General features: G+C 32.8%; 2 protein-coding genes and 1 long non-coding RNA gene across 3 annotated transcripts; all 3 read left to right on the top strand.

Moving 5' to 3' along the window:
* The first annotated feature begins 2066 nt into the window (after positions 1 to 2066).
* Positions 2067 to 4659, top strand: LOC140772714 (uncharacterized). Its single transcript, XM_073114917.1, has 2 exons — positions 2067 to 2546; positions 4086 to 4659. The coding sequence occupies exons 1-2, from the start codon at positions 2181 to 2183 to the stop codon at positions 4623 to 4625; spliced, it is 906 nt and encodes a 301-aa protein (XP_072971018.1). The 5' UTR covers positions 2067 to 2180; the 3' UTR covers positions 4626 to 4659.
* A 620-nt stretch (positions 4660 to 5279) lies between these two features.
* Positions 5280 to 8213, top strand: LOC140771221 (uncharacterized). The gene is made up of 2 exons (XR_012106126.1): positions 5280 to 5442; positions 7777 to 8213. It is a non-coding gene; the product is annotated as an uncharacterized lncRNA (long non-coding RNA).
* A 3913-nt stretch (positions 8214 to 12126) lies between these two features.
* On the top strand, positions 12127 to 16451 carry LOC140772259 (ent-kaurenoic acid oxidase-like). The gene is made up of 8 exons (XM_073114242.1): positions 12127 to 12389; positions 13629 to 14106; positions 14370 to 14633; positions 14736 to 14825; positions 14948 to 15026; positions 15143 to 15249; positions 15363 to 15484; positions 16036 to 16451. The coding sequence occupies exons 1-8, from the start codon at positions 12166 to 12168 to the stop codon at positions 16124 to 16126; spliced, it is 1455 nt and encodes a 484-aa protein (XP_072970343.1). The 5' UTR covers positions 12127 to 12165; the 3' UTR covers positions 16127 to 16451.
* Positions 16452 to 20280: the final 3829 nt, after the last annotated feature.

Genomic DNA, 20280 nt, shown 5'->3' with positions numbered 1-20280 from the left:
ATAAACCAAGGGTTTGTGCTGCAAATATATATGCTTTTAAGATCTCTTATTTATGTATATATTTCTCTAGAGTTGACATTTATAAGTATACCCTCTAAAGTCAAAACACTAAGCTGTTGATTTTTGTTACATATCCTCTAAAACCTTTGTTATACATGGAGGCATTTGCACTAAAAAACTTATAAATTTTAATAATAGTAAGATTGGACTCTTGAAAACTAAGTGTAATTATTTCTTTATAATGGAGTGTGCACATTTTATATAGGAAATGCGCAAGATTTCAAATTTGTTATTACCAAAATTTTTTTTTTAAAAAAAAGACATTTTGATACCATAAAAATTAACTTTGATCCATTTAACAATTAAAACATTGCAAAAAAAATATATACTTTTACTTTTTTTTGGTTTCTGCATACATTATTCAGTGGAGAGAATCTTTAATCTTTTCATTTATTGGTTTGGACTTTTATATATAATTAAGATAGGTATCTATGCAAACAAAAATAGATTTTGAAAGTAGGAATGAAATTTAGAATGATATACAAGCATGCAAAATAAACCCCTAATATAATGGCAGTTTCTGTACACATTTAGCCTCATTTGTCTTCTCTCTACTCCCATCTAATATTTTTATAATTATCAATTATTATTTGAGCAATGATTCCATACTAACTAATTAGTTATTGAAAATAATTTTCATCCTTTGATAAATTAAAGGGTATATAAGACATTTTACATATCTTACTAAATTAATTAATAAAAAAATTGAAATTTAAGTATTTTCTTATTACTTATTCTGTTTCCTAATAATAGGACTATCAACTTCTATCAATTTATTATTATTTTTTTATTTTTTATAAAAAAAATGGATAGCTAAGAGAAAAATAAAATATGACTAATTTACCCTTACAATTTAGAAAAGTGTCTCAATCGTTCGATTAGGAGAGAGAAATTAATAGTTCTTATTGAATTATTTAGCTTATTATTTTACTTTTTGTTATGAACCGGCCTAATCTGATCCGCAACGGTTCTAAAACTTGGATCCTAGCTTGATAGCTTTTCAATGGCTATATAGATGCTATGGTTAGTTTGTAGTGTGACGGGGGAGAAATTGTTGTGGAAGAGGGAGGTTAGAGGCTAGAAGAAACCGACCAAATACTTGGGCGGTAACAGAAGAGAGGTGGGAGAGAGCGCTAATGGCTAGAATCAAGAAAGAATGAGATGAGGCTAAAGCCAATTCCAATCCAGATAATCTTAATTAGGTTTCCTCCACATATATATAGAGACTCACCTTAGGGACTCCTCACTAAGTTAAATAACTCCAAACAAATCCTAACAAATCAACAATTAAGTTAAAATCAAACCAACAAAACTAATTTTTCTTATCTTCTCGGATTAACCCTTAGTTTCGTCGCAGAAAGATTCCTAATATGGATAAGTCATGAATATCAAAGTTGTAGATCTCGAGGTTGGCAACCTTAACCAATTGGTTTGATATTATTTGGATACGTGTTAAATATTCTACAAATATTTTTCCAAAACTGCGTAATTAAATAAAATCTTAACCTACTAAGACTCTAATTAAACCAAATAACCAAATAAGATAATTAGACTCAATCCATTGAGCCTAATCTCCCTTTGATGTGATCTGATCTAACCCGGTTCGCATCACTTTCAAAAGACATTTAAGTATCTTTCTTTTCTCTTTTATCCATCCACTATAAACAATATTTTAATAATTTATCAAACTATAATTTTAACTTTATATCACATCAGATATAATTACTATAAGTTATATTTGTATACAACTAAATATTAAAATAACTTATACCTACATAAACTCTCTCATACTAATATAAAAAATTAAAATAATTATATTAAGATGCCTCAAGTAACAGTAACTTCTCTCTCCCACTATGCGAAAATAAAACCAGCATAACCACAAGAGCATGTAGCAGTTAATTTACAAACCCATTTGAAAACGTCCAGAAATTAAATCCAAAATTAAAGTTACAGAAAAGAACATTAAATCTCCACTATAACATCTCTCTCTCTCTCCCCCCTTATAAATACTCCCAGTATTCATTCTTCTCCTCTAACCCACATCCAAATCTACTAACTTCTACTTCTACTAGTACTACCACCACCTCCACTTGTATGTATATATATATATAGCTATAATGGCTAGTTCATCATTCCTTACCCTTGCCCTTCTCCTCCTCCTCCTCCTCCTCCTCGGCCTCTCGGCGTTGGCGATCACACGAGCAGAGGATCTAATTATAGACGGAGTCCCCATCACGCCAGTCGAAGGAATCCCGGCCCCACCCGGCGGCAACGACGACGGCGGCGAGCACAACTGCATAGACGTGATGGAGGACGCCAAGGGCTGCGTCCCGTCCCTCTTCGACTCCGCCTCCGCCAACCGTGTCAACGTGTCTTCCGCGTGCTGCGCCGCCGTTATAAAGAGCTTCGCCACCGACGAGCAGTGCATGCGCACTGCCTTCGCCAACCCACCCTTCACCCCAGGATTCCTTCCTCTCCTCAAAGCATTCTGTCACATTGCTTAAAATGATCGAATAGATGGAAGAGAGAGTTCGTTTGTGAGTTGTGACCAATAAAAAGTTTTACGTACTACGTACGTCATGATGATATGTGCACGCTATAACATTTGAAGGGTTTAATGTTTAAGATCTAGTGTTAATATCTTACTCAATATACCATGGATATTTCTCTTTGAATGCATTCCAATTAAGCTTAATTGTTAGGTAACTATTTTGTAACTCTCATCTCTAAAATATAGAGTTTTTTTTTTTAAAAGCCAAACTAGGCCAGCCTCTGGAAATTTATTTCTCTGTGAAAGAATTTATCTTTAAATATCTGTAATCTTGATATAAAATGTTGATATGTTCAACAGTTTACTGGCCAATATTGAAGTAGCCGCTAATGTATATAAAATGGTAAATACTTTCATGCCCCTTTAAAAATTATAATCTTAATCCAACAGGCTATAATAGCCGATTTTCATATTGTTTTTCAGTACCGGTTCCAAAACCACATTACGTAAGAAAAATAGTATATTAGTCAAGAAGATTTAATTACCTGTGCTTAACTTTCCAATTTTTCAATTTATCTTTGAAGATATTAACCGTTAGATCTTTATTAAACTGATTAATAAATAATTAACTTTACGGTACGGAAAAGACGCTCTATACGTTTTTTTCTTCTGTTAAGATTTCTTTCCTAAATATAATTATACCTTAATTATAGGGGATGTCATTTAAAATAATTTAAATTTGATTATTTGGAGATAAATTTTAATTTAAATATAATTCTCTATCTCTATCTATTAAAATTTAATTTAAATCAATCTTAAACTAATGAGAGATATACGCAAATAATAAAAAATAATCAAAGAGATAAAATGTAATTAAATTTTCATCAAGTTAATTATAAAAGACATCAATACCCTTATTTTAATCTCTTAGTTAATAATATATATTCTTTCACTTGATAAAATATTAAGATAATATAATTATCAAGATTATATATTTATATATATATATAATAATAATAATTACCTACTGAACCAGTAATATCTTTCATCCCTATTATACCATTGAAGATCTTAATCGTTAGATCTTTATCAAACTGATTGATAAAAAAATTAACTCTATGATACGGAAGAAACGCTTAAGAAAAAAAAAACTATTTAGATATTAATTAAGTTTGAGGGATGGAGGATCCCTGTGATGATGATAGAGTGTGTTGAGTGACAGTTGCTTGGTCCACAGAGTTCTAAATCATGTTATATTGAGCAAAACATGCATCTTATGTGTGATGTTACAAATATCAATTGTTTTAGTGATCACCTACCTATAAGACACTGAAAGATGGATGCATTTGCTCATAACCAAACCTAGTTTTAGAATTAACACTTATGTCATATTAAGATCACACCTTGTTCATGCCACAGCAACACACAAACTAACCCCCACCTCCAAAACCACTACAAAAAGGATCACACTTAAGATCACACCTAACAAAATATAATGAAGCCTCCTCCTCCTCCTCCTCCTCCTTCTTCTTCTTCTTCTTCTTCTTCTAGTATCGTCTTCTTCCTCGTTGTAAACCTCCTCTCTTGTTACATTCTACCTCTCACTGATGCTTCTCTTCTGCAGACTTGCATGGCTCTTGCCTCCTCCGATCCGCAAGTAAGCGTGGAATTCTGCGTGTCATCTCTCCAGGTCGATCCGAGAAGCTCATCGTTAGACATGAACGATTTAGCTCTCATTGCGACAAGCTTAGCGATCACCAACGCCACAAGCACTCTCTCTAAAATCCATCAGTGGATGAACATGGCTTCAGATCCTAGTCTGGAAGAATGCCTACAGATGTGTCTACGTATATACTCGAATGCAAGAGACGTTCTAGCTGAATCCGAGAGACTCATCCTGTCGTACCGGTACGACGAAGCTACGCAGACTCTTGGCTCGATCATCGACGGGCCCATGATCTGCGAACTGGGTTTCCCGGAGTTCGGCATTCCGTCGCCGATGTCGAAGGAGAACGACGATTTAATCAATCTCTCTGAGATTGCTTTGGACCTCATCAGTACTGCGTACTAGTTGTTCTTGTCTAAAGGAGACTTAAAAGTTTCTATATCAAAGAATCATAGAGCAATTTTTCTTTTTTAAAATTGATTCCTAATAACTCATTCTATAATATAAATATTATGCATCAAAATTATAATTATATCCCGTTAATTTATATTATATCAAATTAAAGAACATTAATGATAATTTGATGAAAAATAAAATAATCATTACACTCTTATTTTATTTATGAAAATAAGAATAATTATTACATTATCAAATAATCCGACACAATAGTTTAAATATTAGATAGGGTTGAGTTTTATCTAGAGTTCAGCTCATAAATGGATCAATCCATCTAACACAATAATTTGAATATTAAATAGGGTTATGTTCATGTTTATTACCTTAACCCAATTAAGCTATTTATGACCTACTAATCGTTGCCGATTTCATAATTCGCTGCCGGCTTCTGGGAATCAACTTGTCTGGCTCTCAAAAGGATTTTTTTCATTTGGCACCTTAGCTTTATGCTTTTATTACGTTTTACCCCCTATACTCTTTTTTTTTAAAAGAAATTTCAATGCAATTCGACCATTGAATTTTATAAAATCACCGAAAGTACTTAGTAGGACGTTTTTGGAATATATATATATATATATATATAGGTAAAGACAAATCTCCGGGTAGAAACTTCTAGAACAAAGAACGGGCGAAGGCAAGCTACCGACCACTTCCACATCGAGGACGAGAGAGAGAAGTCGTCGCCAGGAAACTTCTACAATTACGAACGCGAACGCATGCTATCTACACTTCCTCATCGAGAGAGAGGAAGCTGGAGATCAAACAGGTATCGTCGATCTCTTTCTCTTGTAGCAGCATCCGATCTTTTTGTTGACTTCTTACTACTTTGCTTCTGTTCGTCTTGTGAGTCTTCTTGGATGGGATCGATTCTTTGTGTTTTAATCCTTTGTTGATTGGTTGGGTAATCGTCAGGAAGAATATGGATGTTATAGGGTTGATTGGTCTCGAGAGATTATGGTTTTGCATGTTTGGGTGGCTAAATTTCATGCTGCTTGTGTTTGAGAAAGAACTCTGCGAATTACTGTGATAATTAAGCTTGATTGGATTTAGGTTGTAGAGGGTTGACTATCTAGATGATGGATCACTTGTTTGGATGTATGCAGGATGTTCTGCATAATGGAATTAGGAACTTGTTTCCTACTTTGGAGCAAATTGTAGTATGAGATTTCCTAAACATGTTGTTTTATAGGGCTTCCTGTCTTAAGCGATACAAGACTTTTATGTGAATTATACGATTTTGTAACTTAGCTCAGCATCTTCATTTGCTTTCTTTTCCCTTTATAGTGAAAGGCGTGGCAAATTATTTTAAATCTCATTTACTTTCGTAAGGAGGAATTGTAAGTGTTTCTGCAATCATTTCTTTTAGAAAGAAAATGTATATGGACATATTTTGGTGTTTTACAACTTGAATTACCAATAGGTCGATACTATGTGTTAAAGGTATGCTATACATTGTGGTCCGGCACCTAACAGCATAAGTTTTTGAGTCCATTGGTTATCTCACAATACGGTTCCTCCATTCTACGAGCCGATAAGGTAAGACTTGTATTATGTGGAAGGCTGTAAAATCGAGCTAGTGCAGACAATGCTGTTTGTTTCCTCTTTTTTTCTTTTGGCCTGTAGAGGAGTTCCTAGTTGTTCTTCCAAGTGAGCAAAGTTTGCAGGCATGTTGTTTGCATGATTGGGAGTTTAATTCAGTTAGATATTTAATGAGTAATGATTCATAGTTTCAGAATTCAGGTGGTGTGTGCATTCATAAATCTTAGTTGTTTGGAGAATTTGTTTCATCATCTTCTAATGCGATCTTTTCCATCACTGAATTATCTCTATTGTGCTCTTAGTAACTGTAGCAACCTCAACAAAAGGATGTATTAGATTGACATCAAACATAATCTGATGTAAATTTACTTGTGAAATTCTATTTAACAAATCTTCTCTGAGGCACATTGTTAAGATTGTTTGATCTGTATTTCACAAGATAAAAGAAAGAGTTGAGGAAACAGGTACATCAAGCAACTGTTTGGTTCAGAAGGGGCTTTTGGCCTCAAAATAATGATTATGATCAGTTACATGAATATTATATATGGTCTCAGTTGTCTTGTTATCCGGTGTAATTCATTTCGATTAAAGTGATTTTTCTCATATCAAATTTTCTCTTTATTCTTCTTGGATATTGTTTCACAACATAACAAAATCAAGAAGAAAATGTTGTGCTAGCTTTGGTTCAGATATTCACCTCAAACATGAAAAACAAAAGTGAGCTGAGACAAAACGATATGGTTCCAGATTTCCAGTAGAAACTAGAAAAACAATAATTGTTGTATTCAAAACTTTCTTATAGATGATAATTATCCTATTAGCATAACAGTTTGTAACATTTTCGCAGTTTTATTAGTCTAATTGTTGAAGAATTGTTTAGCTATGGTAAATTTTAAATCTAAATAGGATATATTCATTGATTATATAAGAGAATCCTGGCATTTGCGTAACAAAATTACAGAGATACGAAAATTCTTTGACATAATTGAGTTATATTAGGTCTCTAATCTTCTTACTCATTTGAAGTTCTATCTAACACCATGATAATTCAGTTAACACGACTATTACTTTTTCATTTAATATGTAATAAAAAATTTCCTGGTGAGGCCTTGATATAGCGCATCCATTGAGCTTAGATTATGTGGAGTTAATTCAAAATGGTCTGACTTGTTCTCCTGAACTATTGTATATGTTTTTACTTTGGTATACTTGTCTTTATGTTAGTTGATAGACTTCCGATTTCTTCTCTACATGTACACTTGAAACTGGCGAACTAGAAGTGAAACAACCGGGTTTGAATTTTGTGCTCCTGTTGTATGAAATTTCAATTAATCTGATAGAATCAATGTTGCTTTTGTAATAAATACACATGAGTTGGACACTTGGACTATAAGTTTTATATTAAAACTCGGAGAAAAGTTTTAACACATCTCCCTTCTTCAGGATTATCCCAAGGTGGAGAGAGACAAAGTGCTCTTCACAGCGTTCACTTATTATGGTTCATACATTTTAGTTGTAATATTACAGGTATAAATCATTGTCTAACACCTCTAATTTGCAGGCAGAGCACAACATTTTTTTCATGGCTACCACTGCTTCTGAATCAGAGGTTATTCAAGAACTTGCTCGTGAATCACTTATAGCAATCTCAGAGTGCATTCCAGATACAGTCTCTACTTCGAAACTGTCGCCTGATATGCCTGTTTTTGCTGATGATGTTGACATAGATGACTTTGGTGCAGCAGAAGAATTTAGGTCTCAGTTGATTTCCATCTCCTACACTCAATCGCCTGACACCCAACCCTCGCCGTCGTCACAGGAAAATCTTGGTGCTTAGCTGGGAAATATTGTTTTTTTTTGGGTGCGGGGGATTTGTCATGTTATATGTATGTTCTGTATGCGATACAAACTTGTATGTATCTTATGTAACTCCTAATCGTGTTTAAAACTGATTTCTTTCATGTGCAAATTTACAATGCATTACTTGGAAAGTTTCTACTTCTTGGACTTCAAGGTAGGCTTAGTCGTCACAGGAAGTTTTCCAATTTAGCCTGAAACTATTCACATTCTGATAGATAATTATGATCAGTATATTTTAATTTTGGCATGAAGAATAAAAATTTATGAAGGATAAGATGACACAAAAAGTAATATAACACAAAGAATACAATTACACGGAGAAATGATAACTTATGACAAATAGTACATACATATATATTTGCAATATACAAGGTAGAGTAAAGTAACTTTTAGTTATTAATACGAAGCAAAGTAAAACTAAGTTTTAGTGCTATTTTGGTTGGCATTGGCTGCCTTTGGAAAGTTTTTATTATTAGTTAAGAGTTCTTGGTTTATAATTATTTTGTATATATTTTAGAATTTGAGAATTAAATATTAAAGCTTCGTGTATCTTGGGTACATGCTGATCATGATTCCGAATTCAGATCTTAGCATATGACTTCTTCTATTTTTCCAAGATACCATACTGCTCTTGTTGACATGTTGATAGCATGTCATTATACATTGCATACCTCTGGTAGCATTTCAATGTTTCAGCATAATTACTCAGTACTTCTACAGCTCGCAATAAGTATATTTCTATGAATTTCCAGCTATATTTTCACAGAACATTTCTAAATTTAACATTCTGGTGTACTGCCTCTAGTGATAACTCTATGCAATTAAACATGTTTGCCCATGCATCATAAGTCAATTTGATTGTGTCTATCTGGAAGAGAGTCTTGTTGTTTAAGATGAATTACCTGTTAAAACTAGCAATTGGCAAGGAATGCCTTCTTAAGCCTTCAATCTGCACAAAATCCATTTGTTTTCTTTTCCTTTGCTAGAGTATTTATCCTCTGAAAATTGGTTCTTTTTTCTTCTTCCTTTTGTTAATTAAGATTATGAGACAGAACAAGAGCAAGTACTTCATTCTATGAACAAGTACCAGATCACCTAGTGAATCATCCTGCTATGAAATATATGTTAATCTGGTTGTCCTAATGGCCTTAGAACTGTTGAGTAATCAAGTTGATCTATAAAACTTGGGTCAACTGGTTATTTAACAAAATTCCAAATTGCTCTGAGTCTCATTAAGAACTTTTATGTCCTCTGCTCTTTATTAAACTCTTGAGTAATATTAAATACATGCCTTTGCACTTTCATATCTTATGTTTGTCTTAATTGAATAACATCTCATAACTGCATTATCTATTATTAAACTCTTATCAAAGACTTAGTCTTTTGTGTTTCTTCTATCAAGTTGAGTTGCCTTAAGATATGTTGACTCTATTGAATTTATCTTGCAGAGGGAGCTGGTCAACTACTATAACAGGATGAAGAGATCAAACATCTTAATTAGGAACAGCCTGCAGCCTACCTCTTAAATAATGCATTAGATAAGACTTTCTAACACATTAGGATTGTAAACAAAGAGATACAAAAGATTAAAACAATTGACTTGGATATTATCAGTCAAGTCTGGCTTCTGATCTTTGTCTATTAGATAATTTTCTTAAGCTCAGCAGATGGGGAAAAAGAAAGGTGAATGAAGTCATCAAGAATAAAGTAATTCAAGGTTAGTTTGGACTTTCTATTATCCTTGTTCCTAGTAATACAAATATAGAGGCTGAAATCATTAACATGAATATAAATATAAGGATTACAAGACACTGTTATTTATTCCATCCTAAGAGGTATCTAGATAGAACTATAGTTCCAAATAGTTGCTTATTAATTATGTTTGTTTTTTTAATTATGTATAAATATTTTAGATATTAACACATTTATTTAACTGGGTTGCAAATTTGCAATTAGAACTTTATTTCTTAGATATAAAATTGCTAGGAATCAAGTAACATCAACAGTAAAATTCTTCATCAGATTGTTACATAACCAATACAATTGCACATCATAATGAAATATTAGAAGTGACCCATATTTAATTTAATGCTCATTAAAAGCAACATCAACAAGAAACAACCAATCACAAACAACCAATATAGTCAATCACAAGGGATTGACTATATTTTCATTCCTTTTCTCTACTCATCTATATATTCTCTATCCAACAACCACCAATCACTATGTTCCAATCAAAAGGCCTAGATGTGGCACTACCATCTTGATGCCTATCATATTGCAGCCATGTCATTATCAAGGGAGATGTAGAGAAAGAAACCATCATGGGCTGAGATGCTGCATGTCTCATTGTTTAAGCCGAAAGTTTGTAAATCATAGGGCATTGTTTAAAGACATTTTCATCCCTCTGATTTATGACTCAGTATCATCTTCCATATTCCCTAAAAAGTTGAACTTTTGAAACATGATGGCCTTCAACATTGCTAAAAGGTGTGGAGTGTTAATTTTTTAGACAGTACAAGGATTAAATGGTAGACTTTTATTCTTCTGGCCGAAAGGTCATAGTGTCGGTCAATTATAAAACTGTTAACTCATCAATTACTCTAAAAATTTAAGATATTAAGTTAGGACAAACACATATCACAGTGAAAATCTAGTCCTAAGATTGAGTACATTTGGTGTCACAAAGGTTAGAGCAGCAAGTTTGCTATGGGCTAGTAATTAGTAACTCAGCTAGTGTAGCAAACAGTGATGTTAAAAATAAGAGAGTCATTTAATTAAGGCAGTTTTCGATAACGTCAAGAAGTGAATCTAGATTTAAATGAGTGGATTGAAACTCAATTATCTACTCTGGTAACGTATGAATTCATCAATTACTCTTAACGCTTAAATAGCTAGATAACGATATTTATTTGATATTTTATATTTCTAACAAAAACATTAGCAATGAAGGTAGTGATGTGGTCCTTCACAAACTACCAAGTGTCCTATGGGTTAGGTCAATGTATCTTTTGAACAAATAATAGGAGCCTAGGCATCAAATGCTTGTTCAATTAAGGGCAAGCTTGATTGGACCAAAGTGAAACCCTATATTCCCATGAGGAGGGACCATCTTGTGTGAGCCCATATTGTATCTCTCCCCCATCCCTTGTGCATTCCCTTGAGGGAACATAGATGGTGATGAAACCTCACCAATGAGCCAAAGGCCAAAAGGTTTGACACCTCACCCTCACCAAAGAGAACACCTCCAACTCACACTTCCTATCCTATGTGTGAACCAATCAAATCCACCAATAGAAAAAATTTTACCCATAACATGATGTGGATTTGTCCTAGAACATTAGCACTACAAGGAGACATTTGCATTAGATGCACATCCTTTTTATAATGTAGTGTATATAATTTAGACAGAAGGTAGTCATGAAGTGTTGGAGATTTAATTCCACAAATTAAGTACTCTTGATTCAAAAGTTCTCTCCATCTCTACTAATTTAATCACCACATAAAAAAGAATAAAAAAAGATAATGATATATTTTGCAATTATGTCAAACTATATGTTATATATATATATATATATTTTACGCAATTGCCTCATATTTACTCTTATATTTTGAACAAAAGAAGAGAGAAATTTCAATTTATCGGAATACTCTTACCTTCCGAGGAGGGTATTTTGGTCTTTTTAGCTTCTCAGGGTGGTGAGAAGTTTGTGTTAAAAAAAAAAGTTCATTAGAGGTAGTTTAGGAGATACTAATTATAATTATCTCAATAATTTTCTAAAATTCTCAAAACTAATGAGCTAGAAAATAATATATATATATATATAGAGAGAGAGAGAGAGAGAGAGAGAGAGAGAGAGAGAGCATGTGACTAGGGGCAGGCACATGAAAAGCATCACACCATATCATGACCCGACAAAATCCCACCAACTAACTCACGAAACGGCCTGCACTCTCTCTTTCTCTCTCTTTCTCTCTCTTTCTCTCTCTTTCTCTCTTGCTCTCTATATATATATGGCAACCATCATTCCCTTTTCATCTCTCACTATTAGACAGAGAGAGAGAGAAAGAGAAAGAGAGAGAGAGAGAGATGGAACCGTGGTGGGCGGCGGGGGTGGTGGTTCTGGTGGCGGGGCTGGCGTGGGTTTCCAAGTGGGTGCAGGAGTGGGTGCACGAGTGGGGCCTCGGGGACCGGCGGCGGCGGCGGCTTCCGCCGGGAGATATGGGTTGGCCCGTCATTGGTAACATGTGGGCTTTCCTCCGGGCCTTCAAATCCAACGATCCTGATCACTTCATCAACTCCTTCATCAAACGGTCAGCCTCCCTCTCCCTCTCCCTCTCTCTGCAATTTACCGTGCCTTTAAAACTCGTGCTTATTCCTCCTTATCCTTCCCATCTATCTTGGGCGGAAGATGGTAAACAACTTAGGTGGTCAGAGCGTCAGAAGAAATAGCCGATGAGAAAGTCTTTATTATAAGAACGGGTGATAATATAATCATCATCCCTATTCTTTTGCTCTGAATAATCTACGCCGGATTGCGGCCACATTCTATTCTATCGTACCCTTTTGGGTTATCTAATCCTCTAGAGAATAAATATTGAACTAGTTAGCATATATCAGAATTCATTATCCATTTTGGTGTGGATATAAGCAACTCCAGTACTATGCAAGAGTTGTTTGTTTGTGGGCTTTGCAGCTTGTGGGGGCCATCCTAACATTGGAACTTATGAATCTTTTGGATTTCATCTATGTGGGGACAACGGATAGAATCAATGCAGTCTCATTGACATGACAAAATAACAAGTCCAGTATATTCTACAAGGAATAAATAAAATAATTGATGCACAAGAAGACAATTTGAGTAATTGTTATAAGCTATGTAACTTTGACCATCTCCATCATGCATCAGAGCATTGTTTGGATCATGCAGATGGAGTAGTACAATGTGTAGTGATGAAGCTTTGTCATTAGCTATGGTGGGAGTGGAGATGGGTCATCATTCAATTGTGGGACAGTGGTGTCCTCTCTTCTTGTTTTTTGACCTTTGTCTGCTTCTTTTGGACTCAATTGTTCAGAGGATGATCCTCTTGGGATTTTAGTCTAGACTCTGGAGTAGAAGATTGAAGGAGGTCGAATGAGAACAATAAGCCATTGTGGTGGGGTCTAGATAGTGCCTCAAGTGGGCTTCTGTTCATGTACCTCAGTGGATTTAAGTAATGGCTGTTTCTAGGATTACATTATTGGAGATTACACATGACAAACAGAGTAATATAATTATTTGAATCCTTCGCATCAAGCTCTAGATCCCAAATTTATTCTTAGATATGCATCATGATCTGACATCCTAGGTATGATGAATGATGTTTGTTGAAACTTCTAGACATAAGAGTAACTGCCGAAACCTATTAAAATTTATGAACTGAAACTTTAATTCAAGTATGACTAGCATCAATGCAGTACAGTTAAATTTTAGCACATTACTACTTTTTTGATTTTTTAATCTCTCTTGATGTGTTAGATTTCCAAGCATATGTCTTAATGTCTGAATGCAGATATAACCGAATTGGGATATACAAGGCCTTCATGTTTGGCAGCCCAACCATCATTCTTACTACACCAGAAGCCTGCAAGCAAGTATTGATGGATGACAAGCATTTTGTGACTGGTTGGCCTAAAGCTACTTGCAATCTCATTGGGAGGAAATCATTCATTGGCATAACTCAGGATGAACACAAGTGGCTCAGGAAACTTACAGCAACTCCAATCAATGGTTATGAAGCACTCACTACTTATCTCCAGTTCATTGAAGAAACCGTTGTATCTACTCTAGAGAGATGGGCCATGATGGGAGAAATCGAATTCCTCACAGAGTTGCGGAGGTTTACGTTTAGGATCATTATGAAAATATTTCTGAGCAAGGAGGGCGATAGTATAATTGAGCCCTTGGAGAAAGTGTACACTGATCTGAACTATGGAATGAGGGCAATGGCCATTAACCTCCCTGGTTTTGCTTACCATAGGGCACTTAAGGTATAATCTATGTTTTGATACTTGTCAGATTGTTAAACTTCTGCATTTGTTTATCTAGTATTCTGCCTTTGTTTCTTTGCTTTTCTTGCTTACCATGTATCATCACATTCCATGCTGACCAACCATCAGCAAATGCCATGCCACTGGCATTGAGATCCTTTTTCTTACGGCGTCAGTGTACAGTTGAAACAAATCAAGCAGTACATTTTTAGCTAGATATGTTCTCCTTGTCTTATATTCATCAGTATATTCTTCTACAACAGGCCCGGAAAAAGTTAGTGGCAGTACTCCAAACAGTTCTTGATGAAAGAAGGGCAACAAGAAGGAGAGATTCACATCGAACAGATAAAGACGTGATGGATGGTTTAATGGAGGTTGAAGATGAAAATGGTAGAAGATTAACTGATGAGGAGATCATCGATGTATTGATCATGTACCTTAATGCTGGCCATGAATCTTCTGGTCATATTACCATGTGGGCCACTGTGCTCCTACAAGAACACCCAGAAGTTCTCCAAAAAGCCAAGGTCTTTCAACAAATCAAATAAGCCATCATATTTTAATCTTTTGATAGTTTAAGGTTTTCTGTTCTGAAATCATCTCAACTATAATTTGCTAAATTCTTTTAGGCAGAGCAAGAGGAGATCAGGAAAAGTACACCACCTATGCAAAAGGGATTAACTCTCAAGGAGGTCAGGAAGATGGACTATTTGTCAAAGGTCTGTCTAAATGATTATGTTACTAATTTACTAAACTATGTTACATTAAAGTTTACTGACTATAATTTTTTGAGGTTGCATATATTAAACTCTAAGTGCATCATTTTAATTATTTCTTTAAGGTTATTGATGAGACACTACGTGTAGTGAACATCTCATTCGTGTCATTCCGCAAGGCTACTGATGATGTTTACTTCAATGGTTAGTTTCATTTCATAAACCATTAGTTTTCTATTACGGCATAGGAAAGCAACAAACATGGAGACTTAGTCACAGATGATATAACATTGTGATAGGTAATAGATGTTTATTTACAGGTTATATCATACCGAAAGATTGGCGAGTTCAGCTTTGGTACAGAAGTGTCCATATGGATCCAGAAGTTCACCCTGATCCAAAGAAGTTCAATCCATCTAGATGGGATGTAAGTTGAACTTGTTGTAAAATATTTTATGTATGAATTTTGCATATTTTTGGACTATTTTAGAAGATCTGATTTATATCGGTAAATCTACAAATGTGTTTTAACTTGTCCAGGGTCCCCTACCAAAAGCAGGAACTTTCCTTCCATTTGGATTGGGAAGCAGGTTGTGCCCCGGAAATGAGCTAGCGAAACTAGAGATCTCCGTCTTCCTCCACCATTTTCTCCTTGGATATCGGTCAGTTTTCTGTACTAGTAGACACTTTCTACTGAAACATTTCCATCTTTGCACAAGTTAGACTGTGTTTTCTTTGCCTTTTTCATTTTAAATCTAGATCTTAGGGAGTACTAAAACTAGTTGTGCCAATGATCAATTAAACTACCTACATAAGCATATTTCAGGCTTTTTTCCTGCCACCTTGATAAAGATCCAAATGAATAATCGGCAACTATTTTAGTGAATTTAGTTCTTCTCTGATAAAGGTTGTTATCTTAAAAGTCTAAGGTTCTTATAATATCTTTATCACTTGCTAATATAGAAACTAAACATAGTTATTGTGCTGAAAACTTGGTGCATGGTTGTGCCAAAATTCCTTCAAAAGATCTAGTCTTACGCCCATTTTCACTGCAAAATTTTTTTTCCCTTAAAAATGGTAGTTGCAGTGAGTAAATATTATCGCAAGTCAAAAGTTTCCAATAAGATATACTGACTTAGTTATGAAATTAAAACATAACTTTTGTGCAGGATATACTTACCTAAAAATCTTTTCTTTTCTTCTGTGTGTGCAGGATTACAAGAGTAAATCCAAAGTGTCCAGTTAGATACTTGCCTCATCCTCGTCCCATTGACAACTGCATGGCGAAAATTACAAAGCTTTAAAATGTGTTAGCATTAGCTAGTTACATTGTTGTTTTGTTTTTTATTTTCTAAACATCATAAATTTTGAATGAGGATAGTTTCATTTTCTTTCTTCCAGTTTCAACTTACAAAGCAGGGTTATAAGATGTTCTAGTTTCATAAGTGATCTAAGAGAAGATCCATTAATATAGAGGCTCTGTTCGTCTATTCTGATAATTTCGCTAATAACCTTCTGGCGAAGATTGGCAGAGATTGAGCTCATGATAAGGTTTACTTGAGATCTGCTGCATTGCTAGAACTATTTGGTTTGATGCTACAATAGCGAAGAACGTAGTACTTTGATTTTTATCTATTGTGCCTTCTTCTTTCTTTGTGTCATTCTTGAATTATTTTTAGGAACACTACACAAATAGTTATCTTGTGTTTTAACACTGAATAAAAAGATCAGAAAGCATTATTATGAGATAATTTCAAGGATAAGAAGTGTTGTAGTTTTCATTAGCGAGATTTAATAGTGAAATTTCTTGAACTGATTGGATTAGTTACATCTTTTACGGTTGTGAAACATTCAGGGTAGCTCTCATTCTATAAGAGATTTGATTAGAAGCCACCGGTCAGAGGAGAGGACGGTATAAGCCGCTAAATTGGATTGTGCTCAGATAGTCGAAGAGGCTTATGTTGCATGAGTATTCTTGAGTTCGAATTCTAGCGGCACTAGTTTAATTATGACGTAATGAAGTTCTTAGTTCTCTTTCTCATAAGAAAAAAAAAGTTATAAATAATGAAAAGTACCCAAAATAATTTCTACAAGATTTAGTGCTAAATTCATTTAAGAATTATTACCCCAAAAAATTGAGAAGAATAGATATTTCATTGAGCATTACCATGACTGTAACATGTACAGATTACTCACTATATTTCATCTACTCAATGATGATAAGCTTGACTATTTTTAGTCAATTTATCCAAAGACAAGAAGTGGTTTGAAAACTGCAAGCTGAAAAATATTTGGAAATTTTATATTTGATACCTTGCACTCTCGAATCGTGGCTCTAAATATGGAGCCAAAAATGGAGCAAGAGCCCGGTGCACTCCAACGCACCAGGCTCCATATATATTAAAATAATAATATAATATATATTATTATATTAGCTATTTTAAATTATTTAATTGGTCATCTTAGCATTATTATTTTTTAGTAAAAAAATATATGGTTAGAAAACTCTCATCGAGATTTTTAAAATAAGACTAATATTTAATAGTTTCAAAAGTAATTTTAAATTACTAATTTTTTAATTAAACTCAGCGAAATTATATTACACGAAATAAACATCGAAATAAGCATTACATGTCATTAACTAAAAATATCAAAATTACATTACATAAAATAATCAAAAATTAACCAAACATAATAAAAATAATAGATGTTTAACATTCTAGTAAGTCATCTCCATAGCCACCGATTCCAGTTCCATAGTCACCAGTACCGATTCCGGTTTCATTTTTAATGTATTTCATATTTGATGTATTTCATATCTAATATATTTTAATATTTAATATTTATATTTGGAATAATTTTGAGTAATTATATTTTAGGACACATAATTTATTAGACTCATTTTAATAAATAATAAAAAATAAAAAATTTAAATTAACTCAAAATAATTTAATATTAGACTCATTTTAAAGGTCTTGACGAGACCTTTCCAATGGTATTATTTTTGTCAAAAACCAATTAGTAAAACTAATTATATACTTAGTTTAACTAACTAAATTATTTAATAAATGATACAAATGAAAATAAAATTATTCAATATAATAATTATTGGGCAATCTTGGTATGTCAAAAAGTTGAAATGACAAATAGAGCCGAGCTCCATTTTCATAGTGGGGCTTCAAATTTGGAGCCCCACTATTATTAGCTCCAAATTTGGAGCTAGTTTTAGAGACCCATTAGAGCTCAACCGGGCTCCAAATTTAGAATTTAGAGCCCGGTTGGAGTTGCTCCAAGGCCACTTTGTTTTGAGATTAATAACTAGAATAAGACATTCTAATATTTACTTGTAATCTAGTATAATTATATAATAATTATTTTTAACATGACATAAAATTAAGATAAAATATAAATAAAAAGTAAAAAACAATGACTCAAATGCTTTTGAATTTGGTATCTAAATTTAAATTAAGTAGTCTTATTTATTGTAGATATGCATCTAGGGGTGAAAACGGTCGGATTAACTCTGATTCGACCCGCTATCCGACCCGACTCGTATGGATTCGGAGAAAATATTTCTATCCGATTCAGATACGGATAGAATTTTTGAAAAAAAAAATTCGGATACGAGTCGGATATATTTTTCAGATTCGGATACGGATATTTGTTTATCCACATATTTTTTTTTGAATGATTTACGATTTTTTGTTTGCTTATTTAAATAATAAATTTTAATATTGTTACTAATAATATGTTATATATTATTTATAGAGATTAATTTCTCTAATTTTACATATTTGACGTACAAAAAATTTATTTGTTGTAAAACTCTTAATATTTTTGTATTAATTATATCTAAATAAAATATTATAATTCTTTTAAATTCAATCAATATCTGTTTAAGATCCGATCCTCCTCTATCAGAAAATTATCCGTATCTGTTTAGTTAGGATATGGTTTTAAATTTTGCTATCCACCGAATCCGATTAAAAATATGGATCCGGATATTTATAGGTATAATTGCATACTTGTAGATATGCAACGCATACTTGTAAATATGTAAAAAGATACGCGGGTCATACGAGGGAGAAGATAGGTGGAAAAATTGGGCAGAAAGTTAAGTATAAACTTTTGAAGAGAATTTTTAAAATAAATTTAGTCAAATGAGAGTTAAATTTGCTTATATATATGTAATAATTTAAATAATTTTTCTAATTACAATTTGGATAATTTGGTATTTCTTTTCTATTTTGGAATGGTATCTTCTAACTAGAATAGAAAAGAAAGAGAGTCCTAAATCAATCAGGGGGTAGGAATTTTGAAAATTAAAAAGAAAAAAAGGTAGGTTGTAAAAATTTGTGACTTCATAGGGTGGGATGTGTAATTTTCCAATAGATTTTTACCCAATTGCCGCCGGAAACTTTCAATTATTATAATTACGTATACATTCTTCAAAATATCATAATTACTACTAAAATTATTATATTCTTTTAAAAATTAAATTTCATTAGTTAAATCTAACTAATTATGATTAAAATCACATTTAAATTAAAAAATATATCTTGCCCTTGTATATATTATTTAAAATAGTTTAAAAACTATCTAATATTTTATTTAATATCACAGTACAAGGAAAAAATATCCCTTTTATGCAAAACAAAATTGTTAATAAGTATTTTACACTCAACTTAAAATAAAGAAGGTAATTTAGCCTTTTACATGTGTTTGTTAATTTAAATAATAATCTGTTAGGAATATTATGTTAAAAAAAACTAATTATATGGATTTTTTGGGGGGGAATTTATAAGGAAATTTTGAAAGAAACAAAAGATTTTAAAGGCAATTGGGGTAATTTGCTGGAAAAAGCCCCTCTATGTATCCAATTATAAATTTAGATCTTTTTTATTAATTTTTTTTTTAATCTCGATGCATAAATTGTTAAAAATTAAAGCGTACTTTTTACATAAACGATACGTAAAAATTAAATAAGTGATATGGTATATATTTTTTTAATCTCAATGGGCACATCGTTAAAAATTATAGTATATATTTTATATAAATAATATATATTTATTACATATGTGATAGGTAACGGTTTTTTTTTTAAATTAGAGCGTACCTTTTGTATAGGCGATACGTATAAATTACATAAATAATGTGTGATTTTTTTTTTTAATTCTTAATACATATTTTTTTTTAAATTATAATGTATATAAATTATATAGGTGATGCGTTAACGTTTTTAGAATACGAGGCAAAGGCTTAGAGTTATAATTTGATAAATGGATGCCTATTTGTGTGAGTTAGAAGAAAAATGAAGGAATATTTGCCGGCAACTGTGATAATTTTAAATACGATGGCATATGTAAAAAAAACCTAAATTAATTTTAGATGTAGGGTGTTATATGTTAATATCCGTAAATAAACATATATATATATATATATATATATATATAGAGGC

Source organism: Typha angustifolia, chromosome 2 (genome assembly GCF_048772165.1).
Source record: "Typha angustifolia cultivar Huaian chromosome 2, ASM4877216v1, whole genome shotgun sequence".
Lineage (NCBI taxonomy): Eukaryota > Viridiplantae > Streptophyta > Magnoliopsida > Poales > Typhaceae > Typha > Typha angustifolia.
This window is presented reverse-complemented; position numbering and strand designations above follow the sequence as displayed.

Bases quoted from the DNA above. Each gene is read 5' to 3' on its own strand.
- LOC140772259 (XM_073114242.1), top strand. From the start codon at position 12,166: ATGGAACCGTGGTGGGCGGCGGGGGTGGTGGTTCTGGTGGCGGGGCTG. The intron at 14,107-14,369 runs GTATAATCTATG...CTTCTACAACAG, and splicing joins CTTACCATAGGGCACTTAAG to GCCCGGAAAAAGTTAGTGGC. The intron at 15,250-15,362 runs GTAAGTTGAACT...TAACTTGTCCAG, and splicing joins TCAATCCATCTAGATGGGAT to GGTCCCCTACCAAAAGCAGG.
- LOC140772714 (XM_073114917.1), top strand. From the start codon at position 2,181: ATGGCTAGTTCATCATTCCTTACCCTTGCCCTTCTCCTCCTCCTCCTC. The intron at 2,547-4,085 runs GCATTCTGTCAC...CCTCCTTCTTCT, and splicing joins GATTCCTTCCTCTCCTCAAA to TCTTCTTCTTCTTCTTCTAG.